A 25,338-nucleotide genomic window follows, 5' to 3' on the forward strand; every position below is an offset into this window, starting at 1 on the left:
AAATGCTAAGCACCAACATACTTATTGATGCGCTAGGGCACAAGTTAGTAACTGCTGATACTGGGATATCCTCTTATGTTCAGAAAATGAATAGTACTACTTGGGTGATTTCTGTATCAACTTTCACAGAGATCTCAAATCTGAACAGCTGTTAGCATTATTTGAGAAGCAACTGACATGAAATCAAAATTCAAAACATTTGGTTCTGACCCATGGTGTCATAGCATAAGCTACCCATTAGAGGCGACTCTAGCAACAGCTATACTCATACTCATTGAAGAGGGCAAGACTAGAAAATGGGAATTAAATTACAGAAGGAACTTCTGATTGGTAAGAGAGGGACTCTTTTGGGAGGGATTCTTTCTCCCTGGAGCTCTTTAAGTAGAGGCTTTATAGCCATCTGTCAGGGATCCTCTAACATAGAATAGTCTGCATGTAGCAGGTAGATGGACTAGATGGCCCCTTCCAATTATAATTTATTCATTACACAGGTCTGGAGTAGACAAGCAAGAGCACAATCCATTCACTGTTGTTGCACGACCTGTTGTTGCACGACCTGTGTGCTAGCTGAGACACTCAATCCACAAAATGATGCATCAACAGGCAACTCAAAGTCCCATGTTTAAGGTTAAGCAACCTGCAGCCAGCTGCTCGATCCTTTGCACATGTTTGAAAGTAAGTCCCACAGAGTTTAACTTGCTTACGCCTAACGCGGCTCTCCTCCCACCTGCCCCTCTTCTAACCTGCTAGCAGCTGGTGTATGCAAGAGAAAGAGCCTTGGCTACTTACCGTGAAGGCTTCTTCTGCTCAGAGGGATGAAAGGCATCTTCAAGATGGGTGTTTCCTTTTCGTCTTAGCTCGGGAGGCAGGAATTAATATTTAAATTTTTCCTTGGCTTCTGGGGGTAAACGCCCCCTATAGCCAGTTTAAAAACTTTCCAAGCCTTATAAGATTACTGGAAAAAATTGTTAACAAACAGCATATATGTCATTGAACTTTAACCAGAATCCCTCTGATCTTTGTAAGTAGTAAAAGGTAGAAGAAAGAACTATTCTTTTAATGAACTGCAATTCTTAAGTAGACGATTTTGACTGTAAACAACTGATAAACTAGATAAAACATGTGATGGACGTCTGGGAGGGCAAGATGCCCTTCATCCCTCTGAGCAGAAGAAGCCTTCACAGTAAGTAGCCAAGGCTCTTTCTCGGCTCAGAGGGACAAAGGGCATCTTCAAGATGGGACATTCCAGAGCAGTCCCCGCCCCGGGAGGGTTAGACATCCTTTAAAATGCTTTGCAGTATTCGTCTGCCGAATGCGGCGTCTGCGGACGAGTAAAGGTTCAATTTGTAGTGTCTTACGAAGGTAGACACAGACGACCATCTGGCCGCCTTGCAAATTTCCTCTAAAGGGGCCTGTCTATCGAAGGCTGTTGAGGTGGCCATGCTTCTAACCGAATGGGCAGTTATGCCTCCTGGTACTGGTAGTTTGCTTTCCTTATAAGCTGTCTTTATACACGAGGAGATGGTGCAGCTGATTGACGCTTTCGATATGGGTTTTCCCTGCTTTGGTTGGGAAATATTAATAAATAGTGACTCGGATGTTCTGATACTTTCAGTTCTGGATATGTATATATGAAGTGCTCTACGTAGATCTAGTGAGTGCCATGTCCTCTCTATAGGTGACCTTGGATTGGGACAGAATGATGGTAGGACAATGTCCTGTTCTCTATGAAATTTAGTGTTGCATTTAGGAATGAAGGAATGATCATGTCTGAGAACCGCTTTGTCCTTGTGGAATATGATGAGACCTGGGCGAGTTGATAGTGCCCCTATCTCTGAGATTCTGCGTGCTGATGTTATAGCTGTTAGAAAGAGGACTTTCATTCTCAACCATTTTAAACTGACCTTCGTAAGCGGTTCGAATGGGGGTTTCGTGAGAGCTGTTAGCACTGTATGTAGGCTCCAGGTGGGAAACCTGTGCTTAACAGGTGGAGCTATAAGAGCCAAACCCCTAAGGAAGGATTTTATGTGGGGATGTCTGGTTACTCTATAACCTGCCACTCGTGGGACTATAGTGGCTATGGAAGCTAGCTGCCTTTTTAGCGTTGACATAGCCAAACTGAGTCTGTGACCCTCCTGAAGAAAGGTCAGAATACTCAGTGTGTGGGGTTTGAGTGGATTGATGTTTTTGCATCCGCACCACCTAGTGAAAGCTTTCCAGGTTGAATTATAGATTCTCTGTGTGGAAGGTCTGCGTGCGGCCTGGATAGTGTTGACTATGTCTTCAGTATACCCTAATTTATACAGTCTCCTGCGTTCAATACCCATACGGTCATTTTGTACCATCCTGGGTCGGGATGGCAAACTGGGCCCTGTATCAGTAGATCTGGTCTGTCTGGGAGCCTCCAGAGGTTGTTGTTCGACATCTGTATTAATGTAGGGAACCATGGGCGTCTGGGCCAATACGGGGCTATGAACAATACGTGTGCCTTCAAAGTTCTTATCCTCCTCAGCACTCTTGGGATGAGTGGGAGGGGTGGGAAGGCGTATAACATTCCCTTGGGCCAGTTCGCTGTTAGTGCGTCCGTTTGTTCCGCCCCCACTAGTGTGTACCTTGAACAGTAACGAGGTAGCTGGTGGTTTGTGGCAAATAGGTCCACTATTGGCGTTCCAAATTTCTGCGTGATTAAGTGGAATATGTCTGGATGTAGCGACCATTCCGCTTCGTTGATTGTCTCCCTGCTGAGCCAATCTGCCCGCACATTGGTGGTACCCTGTATATGTTCTGCCGTCAGTGATGTTAGACTGGACTCCGCCCACTGTAAAATCGGCATTACTTCCTTGTGAAGTATTGATGATCTGGATCCCCCCTGCTTGTTTAAATGTGACTTCACGGCCACATTGTCTGTCCTGATTAATATGTCTTTCCCTTGAACTTGTTGTCTGAAGCTCTGAAGGGCTTTGAATACCGCTCTGATTTCAAGAGCGTTTATGTGTAACTTTTGCTCCTGGGGGGTCTGCAATGGTGGTCAGACCAAAGCAACCTATCAAAAGGTCTCAGATTCTTTTACCCTGTTCCGGAGCAGATCTACACAGATGTTAATAGGACAGAATAGAAGAATAAGAATAGGTAAGAAAGATAAGTAGGTTAGACAAGAATATTTAGATAAGAATAGTAAGAAAGGCTTGAATTTTCTATTCCTTGTAGCTGAGAGCTGCGAAAGGCTGCTCTCCCGATCAAGGCAGGAAATAGAACTGGCTATAGGGGGCGTTTACCCTCAGAAGCCAAGGAAAAAATTAAATATTAATTCCTGCCTCCCGAGCTAAGAGGAAAAGGAAACACCCATCTTGAAGATGCCCTTTGTCCCTCTGAGCCGAGAACGAGAGTGCACAAGATGGGGGGTGGGTGGCAGCAGCACTGCCATGATTCACCTGAGGTTGGGTCATAACCCACATGGTTAAAGATATCTGGAGTTTCTTGGAATAGTCCCAAATAATTTTGCTACCTAAAAACAATTAACATTTCTCTCTTGTTTGTATTTTATCTTTAGTTAACAGATGCCACAACTTTCTTTTAATATTTAAAAAAACTGTTGCAGCATCTATTAGCAACTAAAACAAACAGTGAATTTTCAATAAAGGTATCAAAGCAAACAGGCTTTAGCAAATGTATATGCGTTTATTATTTATTTTAAAAATGTATATGCCTGCCAACCTCCTGAGCATCTCAGGATCCAAGAGGGGAAAGAGATCCAACATATATTCATTTAAATGGACAATATTCTATTATTATACACCAATGGTAGAAAGCAGTGATATGGTTAAGTAATTTTAGACTCTGCACTTGATGGTCTTCTCCCGCTCCCAATGGTATTGTGTATGATTTCACTTGTATGAAATATGAAGTACAAAATGAACATTCAATAACAACTTCTACCAATTACGCACAGGATTAGACACAAGGAAATGGGGGTAAACACAAACCCCTCCCAACAGCTTTTGGAAAACACCACAAGCATCCTGGTCCAGAGGAAAGAGTTAACATATTCTCCCCATGTACTTTTTTCAATAACATTTAAAATTCATTTTACAGGACAGCATGCAGAGGTGGATGTGGATGGTGGAAATCTAGACTCAAATGCCCAGTTAGCTGTAAAGATACTCAAAGATCAAATAAAGACAAATGGCACGCTTTCTATGAATATATTAAAAACAAAAAACAATAATAAAATCTTATAAACGTTATGAAAGTTAAGTTGACGATCAAATATATTATGTAAACAAATGACGGTAATTTGAATTTTATAAGGGGGTAGAACTATGTATCTTCTTGTTAACATTACATGTTGTTTAACCGATAGTTTTCCCCTCCCCTTTTCTTTTTTCCTGTATCGCTATTCAATATTACAAACTAATAAAAATATTTATTTTTTTAAAAATGCCCAGTTAGCTGTAAACTCTCTGGGATACCTTGGGTCAGTCACTGTGAAATTCACTGTAACTTCAAGTTAGTCAACTAACAGTTCAATCCTAAGGAGAGTTACTCCAGTCAACGCCCATTAAAATGAATGAGCTTAGACTAGAGTTACTCTCCTTAGGACTGCACCGTACTCCTTAGGATTGCTCAACTGTTGTGAGGATAAAATGGAGAGGGGACTCCCCTGAGCTCCTTTGAAGAAAAGCAGGATGAAGCGCAATAAATGACAAATGAAAGTATTCCTTTAAAACCCTGGAGGATAGGAAAAGGGAGTTCCATCTCTTCCCCTATTCCTTCATGTGGGACTGGGGGAGAAAATATGGCACGCCCCTCTTCATTTTATTGGTGAAGAGGGAACAGAATGGTTTGACGAAACCAGCTCAAAAATGGATCTTGTACAGATTCCTGAGATATGCATGTGAATGCCGTCATATTTTACATAATGTTGTTGTGATTGCACATGATCAATAACTGCTCTTCTATAAATTCTCTGTGTTTAACATTTGGGGTTCAACACTGCATCTCTACCCTCTTACCACCTTTCTCAGCAGTAGGGGGAAATATTCCTTGCACATTGTCAGAAATACTATCAATATTCTTAGGTTCCCACATATAAGCTATGAGAGACAAATGGAATCTCCATGCTCAAAGACAGCATGCCTCTGTAATTCCATTTAGTGTGAAATAGATACATGGTGGGCTTCACATTTATTTAGTTTATAAACCTGCCTTTCTCCAAACAACTGGAACTTCCTTGTGGGCTTCCTTAAGACATCGGTTGGAAACAAGGTGCTGGGATAGACTGGATCATAGTCTGATTTATGTTGAGATGCAGTCTACCTCTGAATGTCAGTTGCTTGAAGGGGAGGGGGACAAATTACAGCAAAATATTATTGCCTTCTTGCACTGCTTGGGGTCTTCTGAGAGATACCTGCACCCTTATTGGACTCAGGATACTGAACTCAATGATAGGCCAACTCCGGCTTGATCCAACATGGCTAGGCTTATGGTCTTATCTCCCACCACATCTGTTATTTTTTCCCTGGCAGCCAGCAGTCACAAGTAGACTGCTCCTGAACATGGAAACTCTATTTAGTGTGCTCTATCTCACCATACATTATATGCCCAGTATAATGAAAACAATAGCAGTTCTGATAAACAATCATTTGCATTTATACTACAAATACCATTACCTGCATGCCCATGGAGTGGAGAGTGTGGCCGTGGAAGTGTTGGAGATGTGCTAGAAGTCACAATTAAACTCTTTCTATTACTGGTCCGACAGCTGAAATAAAACAGACAAATAATAAGAGGCACAATTTTTTTTAAAAGAATTCATAGCATAAGTTTGTATTGCTCACACTAAAGGATTTATCTGATAACAATGGTCTCAGGATAAAATGTTATGGAAACACTACAGAATTTTTGGTGACTACACCAGTGTACTAAATTGGTACCATGTTCGTGTATTTAAATAGTCACAACAGTTTTACACTCATCTACCTGCTCTGGCTCATTGTGCAGCCTTGTTCATGGTTCTGCTATGGAAAAACTCAAGGACTAAGGAACAAAAATAGTAGGATTGTTTTGTTTCATATGTGGAGGCTCTAGAGTAAAACTAAGTATAGAATACTAGATATGTAGAATATAATATTAATTTTAAATCCTTAATAATATTTTAAAAATAATATTTCCAAATTATTTCAGATTTTGTACTATAAACTTAACTGTAAAAATATTAATGCAAGCTAAACAGTGAGTCCATCAAAATAAGAAGGTCTATTTAAAAGTATGAGAGTTAACTATTCTCAAGTATCATATCAAAATCCAATACCAAATATGTAAAAGACAATCAAGGCTGTGTCCCCTGTATTAATATATATTATGAATTAATGTATTAAAATACAATACGGATTGTTTTCTGTATATTTATATTTTCTATGGTATTCATAGAACTGTTATCCTTCCTTTCCATATGTTCAAGGCAGCTAACAATCAATTCATTAAAAATATGATCATTTTAAAATCACAACTAAAACAGAGATACAGCCAGCTTCCACGACTCGCAAATCACTGCCACATACTTCAAGGAGCTACCGTATATACCCGTGTATAAGCGGACCCGCGTATAAGCCGAGGTGCCTAATTTCTCCCCAAAAATGGGGAAAAATTAGGCACCCGCGTATAAGCCGAGGGTTGGCTTATAACCCCTCCCCTCCCCGCAGACTTACCTGACCGGGCTCCCGGGAGCAAGCGGCGCGGCCCTGGTGGCGGCGGTGGTGCACCCGGCAGGGGCTGGGGCAGCCTCCCTGCAGTTGCAGGAGGCCGCCCCAGGCCGCTCCCGGCCCCAGGAAGCGGCGGCGCGGCTGGACGGGGGCCAGGGCAGCCTCTGTGCAGCCGCAGGAGGCCGCCCCAGGCCCCAGGAAGCGGCGGCGCAGCCGGGCAGGAGCCGGGGCAGCCTCCGTGCAGCCGCAGGAGGCCGCCCCAGGCCGCTCCCGGCCCCAGGAAGCGGCGGCGCAGCCGGGGGCCGGGGCAGCCTCCGTGCAGCCGCAGGAGGCCACCCCAGGCCCCAGGAAGCGGCGGCTCGGCCGGACGGGGGCCGGGGCAGCCTCCGTGCAGCCGCAGGAGGCCGCCCCAGGCCCCAGGAAGCGGCGGCGCGGCCGGGCGGGGGCAGCCTCCGTGCAGCCGCAGGAGGCCACCCCAGGCCGCTCCCGGCCCCAGGAAGCGGCGGCGCGGCCGGGCGGGGGCCGGGGCAGCCTCCCTGCAGCTGCAGGAGGCCGCTCCCGGCGGCAGGAAACGACGCGGGCCCAGCGGCGGCGGTAAGTTCCTCCCTCCCCCCTCTACCGTATTGACCCGCGTATAAGCCGAGGCCGGCTTTTTCAGCCCTTTTTTTGGGCTGAAAAACTCGGCTTATACGCGAGTATATACGGTACATTTGACTTCAAAGTCCCTACTGCCAGCTGATATAGCAGAACAACATCCCCTAACTTATTGAAAGCTGTTACAAATTACAACTTCTTCTGCGATTAACCATTTTGTGTTAAATTGCATTGTCAACATTATGTGGACCTAAATACTGTGAACGAAACAAAGCTCACAGAACACAACTTTCCCATCTTTCTTTCCACCGTAGCCCACTGAGCCTCCCTAATTCTATTTCAAGTATCAGGGAATCCTCAAGAACAGAGGACTAGTGGAAGTCTCCTCTGCCAACAACAATGTGGCTACACCAGCAGACAAGCACTTTTGAATCTGATAAATACCGTATATACCCGTGTATAAGCCGACCCGCGTATAAGCCGAGGTGCCTAATTTCTCCCCAAAAATGGGGAAAAATTAGGCACCCACGTATAAGCCGAGGGTCGGCTTATAAATCCTCCCCCCCCCCCCCGCAGGCTTACCTGACCGGCTCCTGGCGGCGAAAAGCGGCGCGGCCCCGGTGGGGGCGGCTTTCCTGCAGCCGCAGGAGGCCGCCCCCAGGCCGCTCCGGGGGGCAGAAAACGGCACGGGCCCGGCAGCCTCCCAGGCAGGCCCCGCTGGCTGCTCCCAGGCCGTGGGAAGACGAGCGGGCCGGCGATGGGGGTGGCGGGGGCGGCCACGAGGCCTGCCTGGGAGGCTGCCGGGCCCCGCTGGCCGCTCCCAGGCCGCTCCTAAGCGAGCGGGCCGGCGGCGGGGGCGGCGGCGAGGCCTGCCTGCTCCCAGGCAGGCCCCGCTGGCCGCTCCCAGGCCACAGGAAGAGCTTTAGATCTATCTAAAGCATATAGTTTCTGAGAAATAACGATAAAACATTCTCTGAATGCCTTAGGAACACCACAGCTCTAAGGCATCTTTTAGCACTTCAAATACTCTCTCGAAGTGCCAAAAGAGCTCCTTAGAGATGTCCTTAAGAAAAATAATGGACGTGTGTGCCCATGCCTCTTAGGAAATATTTTTCTAAACAGCACACTTCCATGATCTCACAACTTGGACCTTTGGCAAATAGACTTCCATGATTTTCCTAAGGTATCCCAAGTCTTGGGGAAGCCGAGAGGGTATTTGCCAGGGTCTTTAAAGATCACAAAACTGTGAAACCATGGCACTTATCCAATTCCCCTGTCATCCAGTATCCTCAGGGACATAAATTGATAGAAGACAAAGCTGTGGGAATCCACCCAACCTTACCAAATATTCTCTCAAAGGCTCACATTAAGTTCAAACAGTTAGTTAAAAGATTGTTAGCATATAGCAAGAATTACTGTGGAAACAGAAAGGATGAAAATATTCCTTGTATTTAGAGTTAAGCATGCACTCCTATGAATAAAAATAACATGTATGTGTGCTTAAAAGTTCCCAGTGATTCTTGAAACTCAACACTGTGAAACATCAGCCTCAGATATTGTAACAAGATACTATTTCTCAGCTCTCACAGTACTGGATATGCAAAGTAATGAATGAGAACATTTACAACAGTAAGTGGAAGGAAAAACAAATATGCAAAAGCTAGTTTAACATACCAGTAAAAATCACAAGGGTACAACTGCCCCAGACATTTTTTTCATGCCAAGAACTAATTCAACAGGCTGTACTCATAGTTTGTTTCCAGCCATTCAAATATTTCAGTCACTCTTGACAAGCATTTAACAGTCAGAAGATTGCTACCTCTCAAATTGGGGACTTTCATTTAGCTATCACGGTTAACAGTCAATTATAGACCTATCCTCCATAAATCTGTCCAACACCCTTTTACCGTATATACCCATGTATAAGCCGACCCGCGTATAAGCCGAGGTGCCTAATTTCTCTCCAAAAATGGGGAAAAATTAGGCACCCGCGTATAAGCCGAGGGTCGGCTTATAACCCCTCCCCCCCCCCGCAGGCTTACCTGACAGGGCTCTCCAGCGGCGAGGGTCCGGCGGCAGCGTGGCCCAGGGGGGCCTGGGCAGCCTTCCTGTGGCTGCAGGAGGCTGCCCCAGGCCGCTCCCGGCGGGAGGAAGCGGCGGCGAGGCCCAGGGGGACCCGGAGCAGCCTTCCTGCGGCTGCAGGAGGCTGCCCAAGGCCCCTCCCGCCCGGAAAAAATGGCGGCGGGGGGCGGGAAGGGCCAGGGCAGCCATCCTGCGGCTGCAGGAGGCTGCCCAAGGCCCCTCCCGCCCGGAAAAAATGGCGGCGGGGGCGGGGGGGCCTTGGGCAGCCATCCTGCGGCTGCAGGAGGCTGCCCAAGGCCCCTCCCGCCCGAAAAAAATGGCGGCGGGGGCGGGGGGGCCTTGGGCAGCCATCCTGCGGCTGCAGGAGGCTGCCCAAGGCCCCTCCCGCCCGGAAAAAATGGCGGCGGGGCGGGGGGGGCTTGGGCAGCCATCCTGCGGCTGCAGGAGGCTGCCCATGGCCCCTCCCGCCCAAAAAAAATGGCGGTGGGGGCGGGGGGGGCCTTGGGCAGCCATCCTGCGGCTGCAGGAGGCTGCCCATGGCCCCTCCCGCCCGGGAAAAATGGCAGCGGGGGGCGGGGCAGCCTTCCTGCGGCTGAAGGAGGCTGCCCCAGGCCGCTCCCGGCGGCAGGAAGCGGCACGGGCCCGGCGGCGGCGGCAACGGCAGTAAGTTTCCCCCCTCCCTCCTCCCTCCCTCCCCCCGTATTGACCCGCGTATAAGCCGAGGCCGGCTTTTTCAGCCCATTTTTGGGGCTGAAAAACTCGGCTTATACGAGAGTATATACAGTAAATCTACATATGGCCATCACGACATCTCATGGCAATGAGTTTCACAGCCAATGAGTTTCATATAGCAACCCCAAGGTAAAAGAAGGAAAGTTTCTATCCACTTTCTACAACGTGGATAATTTTATCAACTACTATGATGTCATCCGTCAGTTGCCTTTTTTTAAACTAAAAAAGCCTTTCCTAGTGATCTTTAGTATGGAAGTTACCTTTAGAAAAAAATGTCATAAGAGACAGCTATTTTCAATGAGCTATCCACCATAACCACAAGGACTTTTTCTTGGATTGTCATCACCACCACAGACTTCATCAGTATATGTGTGAAATTAAGATTTTTTGCTCAATATGCATCACTTTGCAATTACTTACTTTGAATTTTCTCTGCCATGACATGGCCCATTTAACATAAGAATTCCCCTGCTAAATCAGACCAGAGGTCCACTTAGTCCAGCACAGTGTTTTATACAGTGGCCGATCACTGATGTCCACTGGTCAGGATACCCGTCTTGTCTAGAGCACTGGTTACCACATCCAATATTCAATATGTTTTTCCTTAGGAGAGAAAAGGGGGGGGCGTCTTGACAGACCTTATATGCCAGCATTGATATAAAGAACATGTCAAGAGAAAATGTCGAGAGAAGAGACCATTCTGCCTCTTTAACCCCTCTCTATTTAACATGTCACACAGCTGGAGTAAACCCACAACTCCTCTATGAACTCAGCTTGCAAAAGAAAAATATCACTAGCTGTCACAAGACTACTGAAACTCATAGACAAAATCAGTTAGCGTTATTCACAATGTTTTGAAGATGAAAACAAATATTTTAAATTTTTTCTTCATAATGGACAAGTCTAAAATTGACAGTCTAATGAAAGCACCAGCTGCGCTGGAACATTAACTAGATATGGAAGTTATAGCTTCTAATTATAGTAATTTAGAGATGGAAGCAATTTTGTCAGCAATTAAGTCCTTCAAGATCAGAACAAGCAAACATCCAGCATATAAGACTTGATCCACATTCAGCATTTATATTGTAACTGGAAGAAATGAAATTGCTAATATGTATTCCATAGTCTGTATACTACCGTTTCACAATCCCCAGGGTGCCACATATACCTTTTCACTAGTAGGCAAAAACTGCAGATAGTGTGTTGGTCCACTAGAGAAAACCCAAAAGTAACGTTAAGCTAGTACCTTTATAAAGACAAACTGAAAGGTCTTACATGTGAGTGAGTGAGAGTTCATCATATCATCAAAACAGAAGAGTGGAGATAATATTGTTGGGCAAGACGGAATCAAACAGCCTACATATTGCCATAACCTTAAATGGAGTGGGAGTAGTTACACAAACTTTGATTAGGCCATGTTGCGTGAGCCAAAGGCTACATGGACAGAGAAGTAGGGTTATCCTCCTTCTGAAAAGTCAGCAGCTTTGAAACACTAACATAATTCAGTCCCACACCCAGCATTACTCAGATCCCTTACAAAGTAAGCATTCTGTTAGCAAACCTAGAGATCAATTTTGTGTGGAATTATTTATTATTTACAAAAATGTATATATATCCTGCCTTTCTGCCCTTACAAAGGCCACCAAGACAGCTAACAATTGAAAACATACTCATTATAAAACCATTAAAATAAAGCCCCCTCCCAAACATATCTTATTCAAACAATTTTTAAAAGTTTAAAGAATAGTCAAATATATATACAAAATAGTTAAAATGCATACCAAACATAAAACGTGAGTTAGGAAGGAGGGATCATTGATGGAATGCCATACGAAACAAACAAAAAAAATCTTCACCCACTGGCAGAAGACGGCAACAGAAGAGGACAGATGAAAACTTCCTCGGGAGAGAGTTTCAGAGCTTTGGTGCCATAACCGAGAAGGCTCTCTCCCAGGTTGACACGCTCCTAATATTAGGAGGCAGGGGTACCTGAGGTAGGGCCTCTGAAGATGACCATAACAGTTGGGCAGATTCATAAGGGTTTAGGCTGTCTTTCCGGTATGTTGGCCCCAAACCATATATGGCTTTAAAGAACAAGACAGCACCTTGAATTGTGCCAAGAAACAAACTAGAAGCCACTGTGCACTAATACGTCAACAGAAATCAATGTAGATATTACCTAGTCTTCTGACTCCCCCAACTTGATGAACATTAAAATCCACATCACACAGACTGAATTATAATATATTAATCATTTTATTTACTTCATTTATACTCTGCCTTTCTCCACAAGAAGACCCAAAGCAGTTTACATTATTCTCTTCGCCATTTCCCCCTCACAAAATGATGTTAATGTTTGTTTGTAACTGCTGGTTTTATATAGTGTTTTTAATTTGATTTTAACGTCTTTTTAATTGCCAACCACCTTGATGGCCCTAGTTGGCAGAAAGGTGGCATACAAATGTATTAAATAAACAAACTAACTTGTGAGATAGGTTAGGCTAACCGCATATGACTTACAGTAACCTAGCAAACTTACATGGCAGACTAGGGATTGAAATCTGGGTCTCCATATCCTAGAGACTGACACTCTAACCACTACAGCACATAGATTACATATTCTAAGGATACTGCCAGCTGCTTGAAAGCCAAGAAAATATTGCTAACTCAATAAAATTCAAATTCCTGATGCCTATTACTGCACACAAGGCAGAATGATAACAATTTCCCACAATCTGGAAGTTGTGAGAAAAAAATTCTATTTATGTGAAATTATTCACCATAAATATTATGTCTAGCGTATCATGTCGATTTTTTTATACTTATCACAAATATATATAGGCTTGGCAGTTAATATCTTTGGAACTTCATGTCTAAGCCAAAGTTTGAAGTCACATTGTAATGAGCTTCTCTAAGGAGGAAACTCAAACACACATCATGTGCATGCTTCCCAAGGAAAACTAAGGATCACATACCATTATTTCCTTATATAAATATGGGGGAAGGGGGAGACTATGTATGCAATCACGCATAAAAAGCACACTAGTTGCTTACTTGCCATTCTATCACATTGCCTATACTGGGAAGTCATTGAAAAGGGGTATATACATTAATATGTGTAATGTTTCTGTTTCATATGTAATTTTTCCTTTTATCTTGCATGCTGTAGAATCATTATTTTCTTCTAACACCACCCACACTGGCCACTGAGAGGACATTTCTTAAAGCTACAGGAGCTGCTTCTGTTATTTGGGGTTTTAAATCGTCCCCCTTTTTAGATTTTTCTGCAAACTTGGGGCTTTTTCAGATTTGTAGAAAGATTTGTCTTGTCTATCCACAGCTCCATTATCTGGATTTAAGTATCCACAGATTTAGTCACATTGAGAATTAGATATACAAATGAGGGGGGCACAAGACTTGAGGGAAATCCTTTCTTCCTCCCAACACCAAGTTTGGTGCAGCTCCAGGCCCCACCACCCACCTCTGAGGCTGGCCACAGCAGCAGTTTCTGGGAGCCGTTCTGACCCTGGAGTGGCTCCCAGCATCCACTGCTGTGGCCGGAGTGACTCCTGCTGCCCACTGCAACCACAGCAGCTCCCAGAGCCCAGCACAGGGTGGCTCCTGGTGACCACTGCGACTGTACCTGGACCCTGATAACCTGATAACAAAGTCAATTATGTTGAAGAACACATTCACCCTGATGTAATTTTTGGCATCCTTTTGAGTTGAGTACCCGGGCCCCCTGTGAGTAGCAAAACTATCTGGCACACCAATTTTGATTGACACATGCCGTGCTTCTTCAAGTATATCATTCCATTTCTCTCTCAGTTTCAGATATTTGCCCGTAGTTGATCAATGTTATCCCTCTCCACATCTAATGTGGCATCATGAGATTCTATTACCAAGTTGACCTCATGGATCATTGTGAGAACTTTATTCCAAATGGCTGACATCAGTACACATTCAAAGGTATCCCAGTATGTTTGATGCCCCAAAGATCAGACTTATACTTTGCTGTCAAATTAGTAACTTCACTCAGCTCTGCCACTGCATTTCTAACACCATCCAAATGCTGTGCAATTGGTCTTACATAGCCAATTCTCGCTGACCACCTTGTCTTTGACATTTTATGGAGTGAGACAGGAAGAGCTCCTTTCACTATCTCCCACTGCTGGGAGTTTGAAGTGAAGACACTGAACATTTTCTTTATGATTCCAAATAATGTTATAGCTTCACTGCAGGCTTCAGCACAATTCATACCAATAAGATTCAGAGTATGATTTGCACAACTGGAGAAAATGCAGTTCCCATTCTTCTTCTTTAAGATAGCCTACTGTACTTTCATGCCATATTGGAGCCACTGTCATATGCCTGACCCACACAATCTTCAAAGTTCAGATTGAGACTTATTAAGAAGTCTAAGAATTTCTCTGCAGTTTCTTCACCCGACTACCAGGGGGAGTAGCCCATGCCAACTGGCCCCCCTTGGGCCCCCCTCTGCTCTGGCCAGGGTCTATAGCAGTGGTTCCCAACCTTTTTTTGACCAGGGACCAGGGACTAGGACTTTTTGTTCGGTGCAGGGACCCCAAGGTACAAAATAAAAATTCAGAGAATTTGAAAATAAACTTTAATCATAACTGTTAGTTAAACATTAAACTTAGAATAATATTTGAATATATATTTTTATAATAGAGAACTTTAATTGAAAATATTAATGTATTATCTTTCTTTCTTTCTTTTTAGACTAGTCAAGTGCAGTAGTGGGAAGAGGGGAGAGAGAGAACAAGGAGATCAATCTGTGACTGTGAACAATCAATTGAAATAACCCACTACCTTCGGAGCAGCCATTAATTTATTATATAATAAATTATAATTTATTTACTTTGTTTCGCGGGCCTTAATTTAGTTCTCGTGGACCCCTGGGGGTCCACGGACCCGGGTTGGGAACCAGTGGTCTATAGTAATGTTAAAAGAAAGCTAATACATACAGCAAACAGAGATGCTATACACAATATAGTGTAGCCCTCAGTCGCATTGCCTTTACTAAATCACTTTCTTAAACCATTGCATTGTCATTTGGCTTCATAAAAATGCCCTTCTGAGCAATTCTGTTTTATATAGTCTGCAGAAAGCTGGAAGCGTGGGAGCCTTCTTGATCTTCTCAGGCAGGCCATTCCACAAGGTGGGGCCACAACAGAAATTGCACATGTATGGACAGTTTATCTCACACATATGCAGGGAGGTACCTGCAGAAGGCACTGCTCAGATAAGTGAAGCTGTTCTGGCGGGGAATAGGGGACAGGCAGTCCTGCAGCTATGAAGGTCTAAAGCCATGAAGGTGAAGGTCAAGATCTTGAATTAATTCTGGTACATAAGGAGGTATTGAAGAGTACCCAGAGTACTCCTCTGAGTACCCAGAATATGCAAATCTGATTCAAGTGTACTGGAGGTGCTAATTCACTTTACAGAATTTTAAATATCCCTTCACCTCCCACTTCCTCATTAATTATCTCCTTCCCCTTCTTTTTAACAAGAGACCTTTTTATCAGCAAAAAGTATCCAACAAAACAGATTGTTTAGAAGAGAATCACACTTGATGCCATTTCCTTTGTGACATGCTGCCACCATTCTTAATATTTACCCATGTTAAAATACTATAAATGGGCCTTTTATATGCCAAAAATATTTTACTCTACCTACTCCCAATTACATAATGTAACCCTTTGTTCTCGTCAAGTTTCCAGGGTGTCCAGATAATAAGGGATCAACTACATTAAAAGATTTGCATTACTTAATGTTCCCTCGTTCATTCCATCTTCAGACACACATTTCTTTAGTCTGTTCATTTGTCCAAGGATAGGGCAAGGTTAATCAGAGACTTAATGAGAATTCAAGTCCTTATAAATAAGATCACTAGTTTTAATATACCAATGTCACACTAGTATTTACTACAAACGAACCGCTACTTCAAATTCATTCACACATTTTATACAGCAAAGTATTCGCCAGAGTATTCTAAACTACTCAAGTAACGTTTTGAGTTATTCAGCACACTTAAACTGCCAATGGAAACCGTTCCACATTAGGGCAAACTATTTCTCTACAGCAACAGTGAGAAACAGGTACTAAAACATCCTTCTGTCTGCTACTTAACTACATTTTCATAGCGGCAAGCTGAGAGGACTATCACTTCTCTGAGCATTGAGTTTTTCTCCTATAGCAGCATTTAGTGCCTGTCTCTTCAGCCTATTACAGAAGTAGCCCTGGAGGCATATAGCTGTGCTAAATCTCAATATATGAGAAATTGTATATCTGAAGATTTCATAACTCTTGAATGAATACCATCTGGTTCTGGAAAGCAGGAAATTGGAAGCTATATTTGATAAAAGTGGTCTGGTAAGCTATTAAACCTTACTTCTGTGGTCACTTCCATAATATAATTCTTCAAATGAAAAACACAGCACAGATTCAGGCTTCTAGACAGTGTCATGTTTTTCCTCCCCAATACAGCTTCCAGGAATTAGTTACAAGGCAATGGGGGGGGGGGGGAGAGAACCAAGCCACTATGGTAGGCAATGTAGTGAGAGCACAAGCAAAGTAACACTATTTCACATAATGAGCCAGACTAGTGGTCTGTCTGCACCAGAACATCCCTGTTAAGACCCTGACAAATTTTATTATGATACTATTCCACTGCTTATCCATGTAATGTTTCTAAATGAACCTTGAGTATTATCAATCAGATCTACAGCCAGGGTGAATAAAAATCAATTATTTTTAATGAAAAAATCATCCTTTTATTAAATGTTTTTTGAAGAAAAACTATCTAAAAGATAGTTTTAATTAAGATACATTATACCCAACAGATACCTCATCACAGAATAGATATTATAAATTCTAATTATGTAGAATGAGATTATATATTTAAGTTTAAGAAGAATTTTGAAAAAGAATTTCACTAGTTCATGGATCAGGGAGCCAACGTTATGAGGTACAGATTATTTAAATTAATCTTTCTATCTACTTGTGGGACTGGAGGTCCACCAGCTTATAACTGCAAAAATGTTTTAAAATAAACAAATACACAGATAAATAAATAAACAAACCCTTAACCATACTGTCTCTGAAAATTTAAGTATGCAGAACCAATCCCTCACCTATGTCTTAAAGTGCAACATTTAAAGAAGTTCAATGAATAGATGGGGATGGAACAGATCCAGACAATGAGAAGGAGAGGGACAAGCTAGGCCCGTGTTGGCGAATCTATGGCATGCGTGCCGACTCCGGCACGCGTAGCCCTCTCTGCCGGCACGCGCGGCTCAGCTGGGCGGCGGAGCCCCCGCCCCTTTCCCTGGACTCTCCGCCGCCGTCTTTGAACTGCTCAGGCAGTGCGGAGCAGTTCAAAGGCCCCGCCCCCTTACCTGGACTCCCTGCCGTCCAGCCTTTCCCCTCTCCCTCCCCCCTCCCCGGCCAAAAACCCCTTTGCGGGGCGCACGAGGCCCTCCAGCCCCCTTCTCTTTCTCCCTCCGTGCCTTCCATGGGCAAAAACCCTTTTCCTGGGCGCGCAAGGCAGCTGCCCTGCAGCCCCCTTTTCCTCAGTGCCTTTCCTAGCCAAAAAACCCTTTCCTGCGTGCTTGAGGTGGCTGCCCTGCAGCCCCCTTTCCCCTCTCCCTCCAAAACCCCTTGCCTGGGCGCGCGAGGTGGCAGCGCGCCGGCCCAGAAGCCCCATTCTCTCCCCCCCGCCAGAAGCCCCTTTCCTCAGCTTGCGAGGCTGCAGCTGCATCTCATGCTGGCCCAGAAGCCCCCTTCCCCACCAAAAACCCCTTTCCTTGGCACACGAGGTGGCTGCCGCCTTGCTCACCAGCCCAGAAGCCCCCTTCCTTCCCTGGCCAGAAAGCTCTTCCTTCCTTACCTCCCTGAAAACTTTCCTGATTCCAGCAAATGCCTGCTAGGTCTCTCCAGGACTTGCTCAAAAATGGAGAGTACAGCCCTCCCACAACTGGTAGACTGCCTCTGAATGTGAAGGTACCACTATGGATGCCTGGTTACCAGCTATATTAGTTCTAATGCAGTTTTTGCAGGCAGAGCGGAGCAGTTCAAAGGCCCCGCCCCCTTCCCTGGACTCCCCGCCACCCAGCTGGGAGTCCAGGGAAATTGTTTTTTCTAAACTAAAACCTCAGTATTCAGGTTAAATCGCCGTGTTGGCACTTTGCAATAAATAAGTGGGTTTTGGGTTGCAGTTTGGGCACTCGGTCTCTAAAAGGTTCGCCATCACTGAGCTAGGCAAACAAAAGTGAAAGCATTTGAGCACCATATTCCAGACCCAGTTTGGGACTAATTTAATGAAGTTCTTCTACCTGTGAGTGAGAAAGGCATGTGTGCAAAATGCAAACAGTGCAACAAAGAAATGCAAGGCCTGGTTGCTTAAATGGAACATCATGAGAATGTATGTAGAAAGCCATGATTAACTGGAATATTCCTGATTAGTAATTTAAATCATGGTTTATATCAATTTTGTTTAAATCAAAATACACATTGATAGAAACGAAGCCCCACACTGGCACAATGTGGAGATATGCCCACATAGCATCCAGCTGATACTGTGCTGGTGTAAATCCATCACTGGCACAGGGGTCAGAAATGAGAAATACTAGGAAAAATTAAAAGGAGTGGGGCTAAATCAATATCCTAATCCCCCTCAACCAACATTCTGCCTGTAAAAATTGTATACTATATCAGCTGATGCTAAGTATAAATTCTCCCATTCTATTCAATGGGAGTAAAAAACAACAACCCCACCCCCAAACCACACTTATATAGCCAGGTTGCTACTTAGGACAGTGAATTAGGATATCTATATCTACATTAATGATACCCAGTGTGGCACCCATCCCAGTTTCTTGTTGCCCACTTCCTTCTTCCTCAAAGCATCTCTTCCCCAAAGGTAAAGAACCCGTCCTGTTTTCCTAGCTTTCCTTGGAAGGGGAGGTGCTTTAGAACAGCCCAGAGGGCAAGGGGTAGAGCAGCAGTCCCCCAGCACCACACCCAACCCTGAAAGGCAGTCTAGAAGGATACCATGATTGTTAACAAAAGCTGTGGAGAGGTCCAGAAGAATTAAGAGCTGCACTCCCCCCTTCTATTTTATAGCACAGGTCATCCATTAGGGCTAGGATTGCCAGGTACCCCCTGGCAACTGGCAGGAGGTGGGAGAAGCACTTACCAGCAGCAAGACCGGTAACCATGAATGCTCATGAATGTTAACCATGTATGTTCCACAGCACTAAGTCTTTCTCTACAGTCTTTCCTAGCTGGCTCAAATCCAAGGCCAATGAGGGATACAAAACATCCCAATGGGCTGTCTTTTTACTGTGTGCCCACAGTTGGCTACATGGCTATGAGACTGCACTGCCATGTGTTCAATGTGGGCTCTAGTCCTTCATTCTATTTTGCTGTTGTCTCTACTGACTTCAATGTAGCTGCTATGCTCTCAGCTCCTTGTTGAAATTGGGGTGTGCTTTTTTTCGACTGAATGATTATAGAAGACTAACTAGGTACAGTGATGCTGTGCCAGCATCCAAGGCTTGAACTGTAAAATTCTCCCAAATTTACACAGGTATAAGGAAAGAGCACGCATCGGTGGTGAACACTGATGACACAGGCACCCCTCAACATGCACAGTACACATCAAACTGTAAATGATACCTGCTGGAGGAGATAGCTTTTTTTGGTAGTAAAACACTGCAGTTCACACTGGGAAAATGGTATCTCCCTCCAATAAATTTGTCAAGTGGATGAAGGTTTAGATTTAAACTAAGTAGTTCTCGCACACAAAAATTGCCTGAAAAGGCTCTTTGCAGGATCAAACTTTCAGTATTGATCCTATAATACAATGCATACTCACTAGTCTTTCTAGATCTTATAAAACCCAGTGGTTTGCAAGATGAAGCCCTAAATGCCTTTATGCTTTTACATCCCCATGAAACACTAATATAAAATATGGCAGTGTGCCAAAAGCATTATAGGAAACAATATCCCTGGCAAAAATCTGTCTCACATCACACTGAAAGTTATTTGATATCTAAGACAGTTTCTGTACTAAAATACATGATTTACATTACACTGATAATGAGACGGGCTTATGCCAGAAATCAAATTGCCAGGAAGCAGCTGTTAGTTAAAAAACATTAAATAACTGAAATATGTAGTGGTGACAACATTCATTCACTCCTAGGCTCCTTCACCTATAAACATGCTGAAAATGGTCAGATCAATTCAGGGTGATTCACCCTTTCATGCAGGGTGGTTGCTGTTGTTTTTAAACATTTCAGTAAAACTTCCAACTTCAAGAACAGATTTGAATACCTTCTGGGAGACTGTGCATTTGCAACCGTATTATAAATAGTGGTTACTATGAAGACCCAGGCTATAATCCAATTTTTGGTTACTTAGAAGCAGAAGAGCTCCAAGAATGAATACAGGAAGCTGTAAAATATCCTACAGCATACTGCTACAAGGACAAAACAAAATGCCTTCATTGTTTTTATACAAATTGCCTATGTGTGGTGTAGTGGTTAGGAGTGGTGATTTGGAGCAGTGGACTCTAATCTGGAGAACTGGGTTTAATTTCCCACTCCTCCACATGAGCAGCGGACACTAATCTGGTGAACTGGGTTGGTTTCCCCACTCCTACACATGAAACCAGCTGGGTGACCTTGGACTAGTCATAGCTCTCTCATAGCTCTCTCAGCCCCACCTACGTCACACAGTTTCTGTTGTGAGGAGGGAAAGGGAAGTTGGTTGTAAGCTGGTTTGATTCTTCCTTAAGTGTTAGAGAAAGTTGGCATATAAAAACCAACTCTTCTTCTATTTAAAAAAACTAAATATGTCGACAAAAATATTCTATATGAAAGGAGGACAGAAAGCATGGGGGATATTTTTTAAAGCCCCCAGCAGAGATTCAGGCATGTAAAGGTATCTTCATAACTGCAAAAGTCTGTACTCAGCATTTCCTTTGAAGTTTTACTACATTTTACAACGCAAAGTGTTACTAGGTTCATTCTAGTACACGTTTCCAAATTCCTCGGCCACTGTGTCAATATAATCTAAGCCTGGTTGAAGACCATTTGCCCACCAGCTCAAGCATCCTGCTTGCTTCACAGCTAGAGCCTACATGGGCTCCACACCACACACTAAAATCTGACAGGAGGGGAAGCAATGAGCTAACCTTTATGCATCAGTGTGGATCAGAATGGGACATTCCTCCTGTTAGAGCACTTGAAGGTCTCACAGATTTAGTCAGACACAAATAAATGTAAACAACCACTATGTCAACATGTAAAATGATTTTGCCTGAATAGAAAGATATTTATGAAATCTTGCTCGTGGCAGTATTGTCCCTAAATCAGAAGACAACATGACTGTAATTACCTCAGATTTAGGGGAAGCTGTTATTACAAATGATGTCACAATACTACAATATATATTGCATCCTCCTACCTCTCTGAATACATTTGAGCTTAAGTACCAAACCAAAATATTTATAAAGATCTCCAAATCTTTATCACGCACATTCAAAGGATTCAAGTTAATTTCACCACTATAATAAAGTATATCACCTACAGATAGTAATCTCACAAATGTTTAATTAAAATGTGGTGGTACTTGCCATGGTATTGTTTTGCGTTAATCATGTTCTTTTGCTTCTCTCTCAAACAAGTGTAGAAGCACTTCCATTTTAATATCATATATTTGTTCGTGACCCCAACAGTCTATTTACATAGATTTATAACAACCATTTTCTGTTGCTTCACACTGGCAATTTTAAACTTTAAAACCACAGGAAATGCAAGAGCCACAAGATTATTGCGTGAGTCAACTCACTGAAGTGGCATATTTAAGTATCTATTGTAACAAAATGCTACCAGACATATAAATTAATAGCTTGGATTTCAGCTGCAATCTGAGATACTACTGCGAAGTGAAAATAAGTCATTTTGAAACATGGGCTTTTTTCATCACTTGTCTGTCTTAGCTTTAATTTAGGGCAGATGTTCTAACTGCTGATCAGCTTAACTTGATAACTATTATATATTTAAAGTGTGAACCCCTGTCACCCACTCTTGGGGGAAACAGGCTGTATCAATTGACTTGCATTTTTCTAAATAAAATTCCAAGCAGCTCTGTGTTTTTTATGCCTGATATTGACCATCTATGCATTCAAACATCAGCTCTGATCTCTGTAATACTTTCAGCCACAAGAAACAAGAAAGCATTTTAAGATTTTTTTAAAATCTTTTGATTACCTTTTAGATCGCCTCAGCATGCTGGTTTCTGGGAGAGAGAAATTGGATAGCACTGTCCAGAAGGAGTCAGACATGATCTTTGTATGCTTTCATTGCCAGGAAAAATACTGCACAATCAAGCCACTAGCAATAAATAAGAGACCAAAGAAAACCAGTGACAGAGCCAATGCAAATTCCCTGTAGACCTTGCAGGCTGTTCCATTAATGAAAGTGAGACAAGTAGGCAGGCAAGCTGCTGCTGTTGCTTTCAATGTCTCTGCTTTCTATTGATCTAATCCATGCCTGCTTTTCTTTCTCAACCCAGAAAGGTGTTCACACAATGCTGCACTCAGTCCTTTTCTAAGAAACTACATGGCCATGCTAGTATTTTGTTTATGTTAATTTCTTCCTTTTTTCTTAAAGGAAGCAAACTGTACATTTTCCTTTACATAAAATTAATCCTTAATCCTCAGACCCAACTGTGATGTAGCTTAAATTTCTATAGCTGCAATTGATCACCTTCCTCCCATGCTGCCTCTGGTGTCTACTGCATCCCACTATTTGCACTTTTGTCCCAATTCCCACGATTTTGATCATCTGCACCAAAATATACTGTAAGTTAATTAGAGGCAGGAATTATTGGCCACCACTGGAAGAGGGCATTCACTCCTGCAACTGTGTATCATTCTACCAGCTTGTGGTGACTGTCTTCAGCCATGTGGCTGAAGACAATATAGAGCCCCAAAGTCACATGCTATGCAGTTTGAACACTGTTCAGTACAGGAACTTTTCTTTGGCCAATTGGACTCTGTTTCCCACTCTCTGAATGTGAATTGCCTTGATATGAAAGGCCCCTCTCTTGATATGAAATATGTTGTATTCCGGGCTGTCTAAGGTAGCATTCTCAGGATTGCTATCAATTCCATTCACAGGGATAGCTAAATAGGCACACGTTATTTGTATTTTAGTTACATTATTTATAGGGATCTCAAATCAGGGATCTCAATGAAAAAGTGGTACCAGGAGGAAGGGCTGAAATTTGTTAGGCACTGGGGAACTTTCTGTGACAAAGCTGAACCTGTACAAAAAAAAAAAAGGAGTGTCTTCACTTGAACCAAAATGGTACTATGCTGCTGGGGCATAATATCAAAAAGATGGCAGATCATATTTTAAACTAATCACAAGGAGAAAGCAAACAGAAGCTGGGGAGCCCCCTGTTGGAGACAAATCAATCCAAAGGGACAATACTATAAATGCTCAGGGTAATAGCAGTAGGAGCTCAACAGAACTTGGGAGTGGGAATAGGATGAAAAGGAGGGCCGTTTGTAGAGACAAAGGGGCCCAGGAAGGCAAAGATTATTGGAGAGAGAAATATATTACAGGTATCTATATGCCAATGCTAGAAACCTCTGACCCAAGAAGGAAGAGTTGGAGTGCTTGGTACTAAACCACAATTTAGATACAGTGGGTGTTTCAGAAACATGGTGGGAAAATCAGTGAGATACAGTCATCCCTGGGTATAAGCTCTATAGGGAGCAGAAGGAGGGATATGTTGTAGGAGGTATTGTGGGGTACATCAAAAAGGGCATAGAGCCAAGTAAGTTAGAAAATATCATGGGAATGAACTCCCTGATGGAAGTGATACTGGTGGAAATACTGGGCCCTAAGGGCTACTTAAAAGTGGGTGCGTACTACTGCCCACCTGATTAAAGCTTTGAGGCTGATCTTGAGAAGGAGAAAGGAATAAGGAAGGTAAATAAAGCAGATAATTTTGAGATACTGGAAGAATACAACTATTATCACATTGACTGGGTAAACATGTGCTTGAGTCACGCTATAGAAATTAAGATTACTAGACATTATAAATACCATACATACTCGCGTATAAGCCGAGTTTTTCAGCCCAAAAAAAGGGCTGAAAAAGCCGAACTCGGCTTATACACGGGTCAATACGGTAGAGGGGGGAACGTACCGCCGCCGCTGGGCCCGCACCGCTTCCTGCCGCCGGGAGCGGCCTGGGGCGGCCTCAGGCGGCCTCCTGTAGCTGCAGGGAGGCTGCCCCGGCCCCCGCCGCGCCGCGCCGCCGGGCCCACGCCGCTTGCTGCCGGGAGCCCTGTCAGGTAAGCCTGCGGGGGGGAGGGGTTATAAGCCGACCATCGGCTTATATGCGGGTGCCTAATTTTTCCCCATTTTTGGGGAGAAATTAGGCACCTCGGCTTATACGCGGGTCGGCTTATACACGGGTATATACGGTAATTGTGCACTGTAACAGTTGGTCACAGAACCAACCAGAAGAGTAGTGATCTTGGACACGGTTTTGAGTGGGGCTTGAGACCTGGTGCAAGTCATAGATATTGGACCAGTTGAGAACAGTGACAATCAGGGGTATGCACTGAAAAAAAATCTGTATGTTTAGGATTTGGGTATAACTGACCCATAAATACTCAATATATCTCCAAATCCCCACATCAATATAGAGTTTTTTGGGGATTTTTTTCAAATATCTGAAAATTTTCAAGTATATTAAACTCTATGGGGAATCTCTGCAGGGCTCTTAAAATTATTGATCCATATTTGCCAATATTTAACTGGTTAGTTCTACTTTCTGGCAAGTCAAATGACCAACTCTGAAGCCAAGATAAAATATTTTAAAAAGAGCCTGCTGGTAGTGCTTTGGAACACTCCTGCTTCATCTTTTCTCCTTTTTTTTTTTTTTTTTTTTTTTGAGGTAGCCGAGATGAAAGCCAGACATCTTTGGTGATATCTAGTAAGCCCTGCATGATAAGGAAAGTGACAGGGCTCAGTGTCTCTGAGCGGAGAACTTTAACACTGGGTCAGTAGCCTGGGGGACACAGCAGGTAACCTCTAGGTCTTCATTAGGAGGCTTCGGCCAAAAACTGTTCCAAGGCCAACTCTGACTCTAAATCAGAACCATGGAAGCTTTGAGT

At 43.6% G+C, this 25,338-nt stretch overlaps 1 protein-coding gene across 6 annotated transcripts in view; it reads right to left on the minus strand.

Annotated features, from left to right (window-relative positions):
* The window catches only part of MAST2 (microtubule associated serine/threonine kinase 2), a 383,088-nt gene that overhangs the window by 82,119 nt on the left and 275,631 nt on the right, over window positions 1-25,338 (minus strand). For all 6 annotated transcript variants that reach the window (XM_056844043.1, XM_056844042.1, XM_056844041.1 and 3 more), the window contains one exon: window positions 5,670-5,761. In XM_056844043.1, coding sequence (XP_056700021.1) covers window positions 5,670-5,761 — 92 coding nt within the window. The remainder of the gene's footprint in view (window positions 1-5,669; window positions 5,762-25,338) is intronic.

This window comes from Euleptes europaea, chromosome 2 (assembly GCF_029931775.1).
Source record: "Euleptes europaea isolate rEulEur1 chromosome 2, rEulEur1.hap1, whole genome shotgun sequence".
In the NCBI taxonomy this organism is placed as follows: domain Eukaryota; kingdom Metazoa; phylum Chordata; class Lepidosauria; order Squamata; family Sphaerodactylidae; genus Euleptes; species Euleptes europaea.